Source organism: Eleginops maclovinus, chromosome 15 (assembly GCF_036324505.1).
Source record: "Eleginops maclovinus isolate JMC-PN-2008 ecotype Puerto Natales chromosome 15, JC_Emac_rtc_rv5, whole genome shotgun sequence".
Taxonomy (NCBI): Eukaryota; Metazoa; Chordata; class Actinopteri; order Perciformes; family Eleginopidae; genus Eleginops; species Eleginops maclovinus.
The window spans coordinates 11,737,921-11,750,705 of NC_086363.1; the positions used below are offsets into that span (position 1 = coordinate 11,737,921).

The 12,785-nt window shown below is 41.6% G+C and overlaps 2 protein-coding genes across 2 annotated transcripts; both read left to right on the top strand.

Annotated features, from left to right (window-relative positions):
- The first annotated feature begins 2,866 nt into the window (after positions 1 to 2,866).
- On the top strand, positions 2,867 to 5,203 carry LOC134876978 (leukotriene B4 receptor 1-like). Its single transcript, XM_063902277.1, has one exon. It carries the CDS (start codon positions 2,891 to 2,893, stop codon positions 3,767 to 3,769), a length of 879 nt encoding a protein of 292 aa, XP_063758347.1. The 5' UTR covers positions 2,867 to 2,890; the 3' UTR covers positions 3,770 to 5,203.
- Positions 5,204 to 7,998: 2,795 nt separating this feature from the next.
- LOC134877066 (leukotriene B4 receptor 1-like) lies at positions 7,999 to 10,153 on the top strand. The gene has a single exon (XM_063902422.1). It carries the CDS (start codon positions 8,011 to 8,013, stop codon positions 8,917 to 8,919), a length of 909 nt encoding a protein of 302 aa, XP_063758492.1. The 5' UTR covers positions 7,999 to 8,010; the 3' UTR covers positions 8,920 to 10,153.
- The last annotated feature ends 2,632 nt before the right edge of the window (positions 10,154 to 12,785 follow it).

The window sequence follows — 12,785 nt, forward strand, 5'->3', positions numbered from 1 at the left end:
GGACAGTCCATCGGTTTCCTGCTGAGAACCATGGCCTCAGATTTGGAGGTGCTGATCCTCATCCGATTGGGGACAAAGCGCAGCCCTGGCGGAGGCCAACCCTCACCGGAAATCGGTCCAACGTGCTGCCGAGGACCTGGACACAGCTCTCGCTTTGAGAGTACAGAGATTGGATGGCCCTGAGTAGAGACCCCCTCACCCCATACTCCCGCAGCACCTCCCACAGTATCTCCCTGGGAACCCGGTCATACGCCTTCTCCAAATCCACAAAGCACATGTAGACCAGATGAGCGTACTCCCAGGCCCCCTTCAGGATCCTTGTGAGAGTGAAAAGCCGGTCCGTCGTTCCACGACCAGGACGAAAACCGCATTGTTCCTCTTCAATCTGAGGTTCGACAATCGGCCGGACCCTCCTTTCCAGCACCGTGAGATTGGAATTGATCCCCCTTCATACTCCAGCTCCGCCTCTAACATAGAGTGCGGAGTTCAGGAGCATTCCTCAAAGTGTTCCTTCCACCGCCCTAACACACTATCAGTTGAGGTCAACAGCGTCCCATCCTTACTGTACACAGCTTGGATGGTTCCCTGCTTCCCCCCCCTGAGGTGTCGGATGGTTTTCCAGAACAACTTTGGTGCCGACCGAAAGTCCTTCTCCATGGCTTCTCCGAACTTCTCCCACACCCGCTGCTTTGCGTCGGCCACGGCTGAGGCTGCTGCCCTTCGGGCCTGTCGATACCTTGAAACTTCGTCAGGAGTACCCAGGGATAACATATCCCGGAAGGCCTCCTTTTTCAGTCGGACGGCTTCCCTGACCACCGGTGTCCACCAGGAGGTTCGAGGGTTATCGCCCCTTGAGGCACCTAAGACCTTAAGACCACAGCTCCCCGCCGCAGCTTTGGCCATAGAGGCTTTGAACACCGCCCACTCTGGTTCAATGTCCCCAGCCTCCACAGGGATGCCTGAAAAGCTCCGCCGGATTTGTGAATTGAAGGCCTCCTGGACTTGGGACTCCTCCAGACGTTCCCAGTTCACCCGCACTACACGTTTGGGCTTACCAGGTCTGTCCAGAGGCTTCCCCCGCCACTCGACCCAACTCACCACCAGATGGTGATCAGTTGACAACTCCGCCCCTCTCTTCACCCGAGTGTCCAAAACATGCGGCCTCAGGTCCGATGATACGATAACAAAATCGATCATGGACCTTCTGCCTAGGGTGCTCTGGTACCACGTACACTTATGAGCATCCTTATGTTCAAACATGGTGTTTGTTATGGCCAATCCATGACTAGCACAGAAGTCCAGTAACAAACCACCACTCCGGTTCAGATCAGGGGGGCCGTTCCTCCCAATCACGCCCCTCCAAGTGTCTCCATCATTGCCCACGTGTGCATTGAAGTCTCCCAGCAAGACTAAGGAGTCCCCTTCAGGAGCCCCATACAGGACTTCTTTCAGGGTCTCCAAGAAGGCCGAATACTCTGAACTGCTGTTTGGTGCATAAGCACACACAACAGTCAGAGTTTTCCCCCCCATGACCCGCAGGCGTAGGGAGGCGAGCCTGTCGTCCACTGGGGTAAACTCCAACAAAGCAGCACTCAACCGGGGGCTTGTGAGTATCCCCACCCCCCCTCGGCGCCTCACACCTTGGGCAACTCCGGAGAAGAATAGAGTCCAACCCCTATCCAGAAGTAAGGTTCCAGAGCCGACGCTGTGCGTAGAGGTGAGCCCCACCAGATCCAACTGGTAATGCTCCACCTCCTGCACAAGCTCCGGCTCCTTCCCCCCCAGAGAGGTGACATTCCACGTCCCCAAAGCCAGCTTCTGTCGCCTGAGTCTGGTCCGTTGAGACCCTCTGCTTTCACTGCCACCCTTCTGGCAGCGCACCCAACCCCATCGTTGTTTCCCGTAGGTGGTGGGCCCGCGGGACGTAGTGTGTCATCTTGTTCTTGTAAAAGTATGACATACAGTTTTGATCACCTCAGCAGTCACCTTTAACATCTCCTCCACTTCCTGGACATATCCTTTCTACAATCGCGTCCCTATGGTGATGGTGTTCTTCCACTTTCTGCTGAGAGGGTCTGATTTTGAATTTGACCATATCAGACCTGATCTGCACGCTCGCCCTGCCTCTTTGGATTTGCACGTTACTGTACAGCAGAATTCTCGTGTGGTGTCTCAATTCGGACACTTCCATAAGTACACAGCAAGTCTTACTGTGAACACTTGCACAGTGAGTGAGTTTGTAAGGGTTGTGTTGTCTCATGGCAAATGGCCACTGTGCCCTCATGTCCTTTTTAGCTTGCTAGCAACCAACGCTAGCATATGTGGTAGTAAAACATGACTGACAAAAATGTACCCTACATAATGCTATTGTAGCATTAGCCCAGTATGGTGGTTCGTTTATTAAATACTGAAAACACGTATAACTTTTATTTGCATTGCACTGTCTTCTCCAGAGAGACCGCAATTACAGCTGGTCAGCACAACTTCTGTTACATCACCAAAATGGCAATCAATATTAATATAGATGTTAAATAATTGAACACAAGATTGGACTTGTGGCCTTTAAGCTTTTCCTGGATGTAAACATGTGCATTGTGTGGGAAAAAAGGGAATATTCATACTGTTAAAGCAGAAGCTGGTCGTCCTATAGGAAGTCTAGTCATTGGATGCAGGGTAAAAAAATCCCCACACTCAAAGGTGCCATACAGACAAGAATAGAAACACTTTTGCAGTATAGAAAATACATTCAAAAAGAGGAATTTGCTTTTACTCACTGGAGATGTCGTGGTGAAAACTGTTTCCTGTTTTGTGGTTTCAGTGAAACCCTGACACACTTCCTATAACTCACTCTGTGACCAACATTAAGGTTGTCTAACAGCAAGTTTGCAGCATGGAAGAACTCAACTCTTCTATGGTTACCTTTAACAGCTCCTCTCAACCTGGAGATCCTTCTCCTGCATCATGGGTCTCTGTCAAACTGGTCCCTGCGATGGTGCTGTCCTTCTGCTTCTTGCTGGGAGTTCCTGGAAATATCGCTGTGATCATCTTCAAACCAAACTGGCAGCACCTGTCCAGTCTGAGCCAGATTCTGATGCTGAATTTGGCCATATCAGATCTGATCTGCCTGCTCCCCCTGCCCCTTTGGATTTACACTTTTCTGAAAGGCTGGACTCTCGGTTTGGTGGCCTGTAAGCTTCTGGCGTATATCATGTACTGTAGCCTCTATTCTAGCCTCCTGACAGTGACACTGCTGAGTGTCCAGCGCTACCTACAGGTGGTACATCTGCAGAAAATCTTCGATCGCGCAGGAAGACGGAGGCTGCTGGTTCCCCTCTGGCTGGTTACCATGATCCTGTCTATCCCAGCTTTAGTGGTTCGACAGGTGATCGAACACCAGCATGGGACAGACTGCCACTTCCACTTCTCTTCCCAGTCCCAGCAGGTGGCCGTGATGCTGACAGAGACCCTGACTGGACTTTTTGCAATTTTTGTTGTGGCATTTTCATACATCGGCCTCCACAGAAAAGTGAACCAGGCAGCTTTCTTCAACAACCCACAGATGACCCGGCTGGTCATAAGTATCATTGTGACCTTTTTTGTTCTACGGATGCCATATCATATCACAAATGTGCTTAGAGTGGCAGCTATTCTGCTAAAAAATGACAGCCTGTTGAAGTTTTTCTTGAACAGCTACAACATTCTTGCAGCATTGGTATTTGTGAATAGCTGCCTTAATCCCCTCCTTTATGCTTTTGCTTTAAAAAACTAGGACTGTTGGTTATGCAAAGATAAAGATGGTGATGATACAGGCACCCACACATCAATTGTTACTGTCATCGTACTGAAAGATGATGTTTGTGGTCTGTAAGGTTAATTAGAGTAAATCATCTGGAAGTTTCTTTTGCTAACAAAATATGAATGTTTCACACAGCAGTGTGATTGTTACTGGACAAAAGCGCACTGTAACAGTCCATGGCTAAAAATAGGACAGCTTCTTTTCTGTAAATATGTTGGTTGGGTTTAATGTTTAAATTTGGTAACTGACTTTCATTGTTGTAATGTTTTAAGTCACATATTTCAGTAGCCGCTCACCACACTGTTGTTGTTAGCTCTATTTCACACAGAAACAGGATCTTGAATGCAAATTAACCATTCTCTTTACTAAATCTCCAAATTATTTTTCTGACCTGACATTTTTGTTTATGCTCATGCACACGGAACTCACGTAGGGGAAGACAACAATCACGCACACACTCATTTTGCTGTGTTCCAACTTGAGGAGTTACCCACAGCCAATAACCAGAGTATGCAGCCCGTTCTCATACCCAGGTCATCAAACTGCCACTTTGTCACAAAAAAACAATAAAATACAAGACACTGTTTTGGTGTCTGTATGATACAAAGTGTCAGCATTTAACATTGAGTATAGATTACATCGCTGTGTGTTTTAAAGTAAATCGCCTGCTGTGTACTGGTGTGTGAGTTGGCCAACTCACACACTTACCTTAAAAGTTATTATTTATAAAATATTTATACATAGTGAAATTAATATGAAAAGAAAATACCTGCATGTAAGGTAAGTGAAAGCGAGGACGAAAAATGGGTGTGATGAAAAGCATGTGTGGTGCGTGAGATTAGTCAATTGCGTCCCCCTAAATATATGATGGCGACGCCATCATATTGTCCCTGTGTGGCTATGCTAATTCGGCCTAGCATGGCTAGCTTCACACAGTTGTCCATATGCACTCTTGCCTGCTCATGTTTCTTAATGCCGTTCTGACATATGTTTCAGGTCTGTCCCCCCTGTCTGTGTCCACGAGCTATCACAAGCACTTGTTTTAAAAAGTAAGCAAGAGAAGCAAAAGATTGCATTGGTGTACCCACAGCTAGTTAGCCAAACCTTTTGATCGTACTGTTTTAAGTCAGATATTTCAGTAGCCGCTCACCACACTGTTGTTGTTGTTGTTAGTTCTATTTCACACAGAAACAGGATCTTGAATGAAAATCAACAATTCTCTTTACTAACCCTCCAAATTGTTTTCCTGACCTGAGATGCTTGTTTATGCTCATGCACATGGAACTCACGTAGGGAAGACAACAAACACACACACACTTTTTTTGTTGGTTTCATTAACTTTATCTTGTGTGAAATAAACATTTGCGTGTTTAAATGTGTATCTTTTAATAAATGCTCTTTGTTCCATTTGCTGGTCTGTTGTTATTGTTGAATAAAAGTGAATTCTGCCAACCTCTATTATTGATCACTGCAAAATCCTTCAACCTTGGGAAGATATCAATGTGGTCATATTTGACTGGAGTCATGAATGTAATTCTTTATTACATTTATTACTTGATGTATGATTATCATTTTTGAGACTACATCAATTGGTTATCATTTTTCCATTTTCAAAGGGTAGTTCCCCGAGGAACTTTAATATTAATGTATTATATGATATGGAGGAATGTCCAAAAGAACAAGGCAGACTGCTACAAAAGTTATCCCTCTCAGTCATTACTCATGAACTGTTAGAGGTTTGTGGCTGTGTATTTATCTGCAGACCCCCTGACCTCTGCCTGTTATTCCCCTTTTTTTCTGCTGTTGATGTTTTAGTTTGCCAACCTATACAGATAGGCATAATTTAGAAATTATTATTTATAGAAGAAAGAAGACAAAGGAACTCTTAATCGTCCCACAGAGGGGAAATTTACATTCTGCATTTGACCCATCCTAGTGTTAGGAGGAGTGGGTTGCAATATTCTATAAGCTATTTATACATTTTGTATGTAACAAAAAAATGCTGAATAATTGTAGAGGGGTATAAAACAGTGTAACATGTAAAGTACAAAACCCTCAAATTTCTTCTTATGGTCCTTACAGTTCTTGATCTCCATGCTACAACAAACTGAGTTATTGATAGCTGGTCATTGCTGTGTCTTTTTAGTAGTAAATGAACAGTTCTTCTCCAAATTAGCAATGTGCTTCCAAAGATAACTCCCAGAAAATGTCACTGCTATACGTGGACTCTGTTTATCCAGTAATATAGATTTTGAAAATGTTATTATACATAAGTTCTTTAATGTAGTATGTGGGGTTTTAAGGAAACAGAATATGGGGAAATGTATCAAATAATGAAGCCAAGAAGAAAACTAAGCAGCTATGAAAAACATTATTTGCATTCAGATATAGAGCATTAGCATTTCCTCTTTAAATGTGCCCTCTTTATCCTGTGGAACACTCCATCATCACTCACTCTGTGCGCAACATTCAGCTTGTCTAGCAGCAAGTTTGCAGCATGGAAGAGCTCAACTCCTCTCTGATCACATCTAACATTTCATCAACTCCTGGAGATACATCTCATACCTCCCAGGTCTCCGTCAAACTGGTCCCTTAGATTGTGTAAATCTAAATGTTGCTGTGGTTTAATGCCATACACAGAGCTTTATTGTGTTGATCTCTTTTATGTCATATACAGTTATTGAGCAGGTCAAAGACACACAAAGAGGAAATGAATGGTTCAAAATGGCTTATCACACACACACACACACACACACACACACACACACACACACACACACACACACACACACACACACACACACACACACACACACACACACACACACACACACACACACACACACACACACACACACACACACACACACACACACACACACACACACACACACACACACACACACACACACACACACCGTTCCAAAGGGTAATAGCCTGAGTAACTTTAATATGTACTAAAGGAACTTCCTAAAGAAGAATGCAGACTCTGGTGTCTGTATCCTCATCTTTTGAAGTTTGGGATGATTTTGTGTTAAATGCTTTTACTTTGCACCCTGTTTACTTGAAGTATATCTAGATATGACATGTTCTTCTGTTGAAATGTTGTGGTGGAAATTGTTTCCTGTTTATTGCTCTTGTGAAGGACACACACACACTTCCTTTTTTTTGTTTCATTCACTTTATCTTGTGTGAAATAACACATTTACATTTGTATCTTTTAATAAACGCTCTCTATTCCATTTTCTGGTCTGTTGTTATTGTTGAATAAAAGGGAATTCTGCCAACCTCTATTATTGATCACCACAAATTCCTTCAACCTAGGGAAGATATCAATGTGGTCATATTTGACTGGAGTCATGAATGTAATTCTTTATTACATTTATTACTTGATATATGATTATAATTTTTGAGACTACATCAATTGGTTATGAGTTATTCATTTAATTCTTAAATATAATTTTTAGTTGATATATGGGTATATTTTATGAAACGACATTAATTAGTTATCATGTTTCCCTTCAAAGGGTAGTTCCCAGAGGAACATTGAAATTAATGTATTATATGATATGCAGGAATGTACTAAAGAACAAGGCAGACTGATACAAAGGTAATCCCTCTCAGTCATGAACTGTTAGATGTTTGCTGTGTCGTTATCCGCACACACTCAGCCCTCTGCCTGTATTTCCCAGTTTATCTCCATTGCTTGCTGTGTGCTGCTGTGGGTGTGTTAGTTGGCCAACTCACACCAAACAACTAACATATCTAGGATAATTATAGTTTGGTGAAAAACGTTATGTGAAGTACAAAAACCGCAAATTTCCTCTTATGGTCGTTACCGTTCTTTAACTACATGGTTCAACTAACTGTGTTCATTTTCAGCTGGTCCTTTATGTGTCTATTCAGTGGTAAATGAACAGTTCCTTCATAAAGTAGCAATATGCTTCCAAGGATAACTTCCTGAAAAGTTATTTGTTATACATGGAGTCATTTCTAGATTGACATTTTTTTATAATATATACTGTTGCTTCTTGACGAAAGCTGTTTTAAGGGAACCAAAAATGGGGAAATGTATCAGATAATGAAGCCAAGCTAAACTGTGCAGCAATGAAAGAGTACCTTGGCATTTCCTCTTTAAATGTGTCCTCTTTATCCTGTGGAACACTCAATTATCTCACTCACACATTCAGCTTGTCTAGCAGCAGGTTTGCACTATGGAAGTGCTCAACTCCTCTCTGGTCACATCTAACTTTACCTCCCCTCCCGGAGATCAATCTCCTGCCTCCTTGGTCTCCATACATCTTGTCCCAGCAGTGGTGCTGTCCATCTGCTTCCTGCTGGGAGTTCCTGGAAATATTGCTGTGATCATCCTCAAACCAAACTGGCAACACCTGTCGAGTCTGAGCCAGAGTCTGATGCTGAATTTGGCCATATCAGATCTGATCTGCCTGCTCCCTCTGCCTTTGTGGATTTACACCATAGTGTACAGCTGGACACTCGGACTGGTGGCCTGTAAGCTTCTTACATATATCATGTTCTGCAGCCTCTATTCGAGCTTGCTGACAGTGACAGTGCTGAGTCTCCAGCGCTACCTCCAGGTGCTGAACCTGCAGAAAATCTTCGATCGGGCAGGAAGGAAGAGGCTGCTGGTTCTGCTTTGGCTGGTTACCATGATCCTGTCTATTCCTGCTCTAGTGAACCGACAGGTGATCAAAGACCAGAATTGGAAATCCTGCACAGATTCCAATTCTCCCCCTTCCCAGCTGGTGCCCGTGCTGCTGTCAGAGTGCCTGGTAGGATTTGTTTCAATTTTTGTCGTGGCATTTTCATACATCGGTCTCCAGAGAAAAGTGAACCAGGCAGCTTTCTTCAACAACCCACAGACAACCCGACTCATCACAAGTATCATTGTGACTTTTTTTGTTCTATGGATGCCATATTACATCACTAATGTACTTGGTGTGGCAGCTATTCTGCTAAAAAATGATAGCCTGTGGAAGTTTTGCTTGAACAGCTACAACTTTGTTTCAGCACTGGTATTTGTGATTAGCTGCCTTAATCCATTCCTGTATGCTTTTGCTTTTAAAAATATGTGCACTGTGTGCAAAGAAAGGGAACATTAGTACTGCAGAAGCTAACCACTTCAAGTAGTTTGATCCCATGATAAGTATGATCTCAAATAACATGAGATAATACAGAACTCTTAAAATACAAAACCACATGCTCTTGCACACACAAACACACACACTCATAATGGCATGCAAAGTCACAGACAGACACGTACACACTGACACGATTCCATTTCTTTCTGTCTATATATTAGATTGAAAGAATGTTGTGTGTTTACAATTATTATCTTTTTTTAATAAACGCGTTTTAATCTAAATGCTGGTCTGTTTTGATGTTGTGCAAGAGTAAATGTTGCCAAACTCTACTATTGATGACTCAAACATCCTTAAACTGAGTTAGGCTTGTGGTCATATTTGGTTGTAGTTATTATTAACATTTTAAAATACAAAGTTCAAATTATTTTATCTGACTGCATTAATTACCAGTATTTTCCCTTTCAAAGGGTAAAGTGGCAGCTATTCTGCTCAAAAATGATGACTTGTGGAAGTTTTTCTTGAACCCCTGGCACATTGTTGCATCATTGGTATTTGTGAATACCTGCCTTAATCCCCCTCCTTTATGCTTTTGCTTAAAAGAAAGGGAACATTTATAGCCATGTTAATGCAGAGGCTTCCTGTTGCAGTTTGTTGAACTAAAAAGTCAACTCATCTTCCCTATACATGGTTTGAGGGTGTGGTCTCTAATCTTGCTGCAAATGATTTGTTGTTTGATGAAAAAAAGTAAGGTTATTAAGCAACGTCTCGCCTCAAATCAACTGTGTGCTGATTCCAAGTGGCCTTAAGTCAGAGCTGTAAAGATAAATCAGATGCAGAGAAAAAACATGGAAATAATTTAATCTATTCAATTGGAATTACAAAACATATACCATGGTAAACTAATGTTTGTTTGTATTATGTGGATAATCCCTATAAACAGAAACCCTATGGAAAGCTGTGATGTAGGATGTTTTTTTTCTTAAAGCATATTCAAATATGAAGCATAATTGACCAACATTTGATTGATTTGTAAAAAAAAAAGTTAAGTACATCATTTTCTTCTGAATTGAAGCAGAGTAAAAACCTTATGTACTGTACAGTTATTGTCCTACACATCGCAACGTCCTTGTCTGACTGTGTTCATATTATGTTTTAAATGTGCTGTTTCCTTAGTTGTTTCTTATTACGGCCTATGAGACTATGCTTATTCGTTGAACAAATAATTCTCAATAAAGCTCTTTGTTCTTCTGCTGATGTGTTTCATGATAGTTTGCTAAATCCATCACTGCATCTTTTTGTTCTCCTTCCCTTTGAACCCTTGTCAGCCTTCATTTCATACATTTCCGGCACAACTGGAACTGAGACTTTGATATGTTTTGTGAACCAAGAGGTCCAGGGGGTCTTCTTCTGTGTTTGGCTGAGTTTTTTCCTGAAGTTACTCAGACGGTCTTCTGGGCCAGAGAAAGTCAATAATTTAAGCTCTCTCCTCAGGCTGTGTGAGCAGAAGGCTTTGTCAACTCACAACTATTTTCTGTGAGGATCTCTGTCCATGCACTGTTGATAAATAAAAAAACAGTCTAATCAAAGGGTCAGAACTGCTGCTGGGGAGAGTTTTTGTGACTCAGTATTTCCCCCAGCTGCTCCTTTAGGCCCAGGCAGGGTTTTCTCTGGCCTGTTTTCAACAAGGAAAGCACCCCTTTCCCATGCAACGATGACTTCTCCTCTTAATTCAGTCTCTGTCCAGCTGCCAAGAGACTCTCTTGCAATTTTTTAAATCTCAAACACACACTTTTGGTCATCAGAAAGGGGTTATCTAGACACTCAGCAAACATAGGAAGAAAACCATTAAAGATTGAGTGTATGTGAATGCTTAAGGCTTGTGTAGTGGTTCATTTCTCCTATGTGGGCATGAAAACAACAATAAGAATGACCTCTATACACATTCTATTCTACTTTGTGTGGTTTGAAGATGCAGTGTAGTCATGCAGAGGAATACATTATGGGATAATAATGGTGATGATGCCTATCAATCACATCTGCTACATATATTTTCAAATTATAATTACATTATAGTTATTCAGATTGCAACACGATACATTCCAACTCATGGCTGGATCCATCTAATTAAGGAGTGTTTACAAAAACACAAAGCTTATTATAAAGCAATAAGTTGAGTTTAATTTTTGTTTTTGCTCGGCAGTCTGACGTCTTAATTAAATTTTGATTTTGGGAAATACCCTTATTCACTTTCTTGATGAGAAGGCTGATAACACACTCTATGTAAATATAAAGCTTGTAGGCGTGTTACCATAAGAATAAGTCTGTATTTGCTTCCCTGTTTTGTATTTCGTTTTTTTATGCTAAGCTAAGCTAACAACCTCCTGCCAGGATGACTACACATTTACTGTAAATGAGAGGCGTTATAATCTCCTCATAAAACTCTCTGGCCCCAAAAAACCAAAGTGTTGTTGAAATGTTGAACTATTCCTCCTATTATCCTATTCTTTCTAACCATATTTTACCTGTGAGTCTTTTGAAAATAACTTGTGTTCTTCATTTAAGTCCAACCTCCAATGCAGGAAATTCAGTGACTAAAACATTAAAAAGGCTTTTATTACCACGGATAATTTAATAAGCGCAGATGTGGGAAGCAAGCAATTGGAAAGACGCCAATACTTTGACGAAATAACATTTTTTAAATTAAGTTGGGTCAATTCTGTGGAGGACTAGTGATAACAATCTGGGATGGTAGATGACTCATTGTTGCCTGTGTTTTCTTCTCTTCTCACGCATCTAAGATTTTCACTCATTTTCCCTCTCATGTCCTGTCCTTTCTTTCACTCTAAATTCTTTCTATTCAGTTTTATTAAAAGATGAACAAGTTAGTTTTTTCTTTCTCTTTCCTCCCCCCATTTAGCTTTCTTCCAGCTGGCAGAATTCACAGAGAAGCCAGGTGTGAGAGATAGTGAAGAAAAAGAAAAGGAACTGGTTTATATTGGCTCTCTTCACCTCCCTGCGTCTTGATTTAGAGCTTTACTGGTGCCGTTCCAACCATTATTCTTGGGTGAAGTGAGTGGGATTCTGCAAGTAAGTGAACAAGCTTCCCCATCAGTAGCATTACTGGTATGAGTATTAAGGCTCTGTGGGACCTGCTGAGTGGGAGGTTGATATATTTTTGACAACGTGGCCTTTGGTTGTTTGAATAACTCAAACATTATTGCAATTATTAATCAACAAAGATGTAAATATAATGACAGGTTGGGAATCACTAGCTCCTGTTTTTTTGTAAAGTTTATTTGGGAAGAAATGTTTGTTAAAGGTAACCATATCTCAAGGGTGTGGGGGAATTTCCGGATGATTATTTTAGTGCACATGTTGTGTTGAGTTAAGAAACATGGGTGTTAAGTGCGTGGACTGAAAGCCTAAGGTAGCCCTGCATAGCATTAAGTTCCTTTATATGTGGTGAAACACAACTGCAACATTGATGCACACTATTGCACTGGGAATGCGGTACTTCTCTGATAGCTTCTTAAGAAGCAGTTAAAAGCAGTTTCTTAAAAAACACAAAAGCTGCAGTGGCAGGTTAAAACAAGTTTTAAAAAACTAGGAACCGGAGAGAGTTCTTAAGAAGTCTAGAGGTAGTGAGTATTTTACTCTTTGGTTTATCTCCGAGGTGTGAAATAATCTCATTGGTGACACATTGACACTTGAACATTTAACCCTCATCCGACATTTACACGTCATTGGGGTCATGGATAGATAAACTACTGTAGATAAACCATTACCACGAACAATGTTAACTTCTGTCTTCTCTAAAACATTATTAGGTATGTAACTATGTCTAAATCTAAAGGAAACAGTGTCCCTCTCTCAAAATGACTGAT

Bases quoted from the DNA above. Each gene is read 5' to 3' on its own strand.
- LOC134877066 (XM_063902422.1), top strand. From the start codon at position 8,011: ATGGAAGTGCTCAACTCCTCTCTGGTCACATCTAACTTTACCTCCCCT.
- LOC134876978 (XM_063902277.1), top strand. From the start codon at position 2,891: ATGGAAGAACTCAACTCTTCTATGGTTACCTTTAACAGCTCCTCTCAA.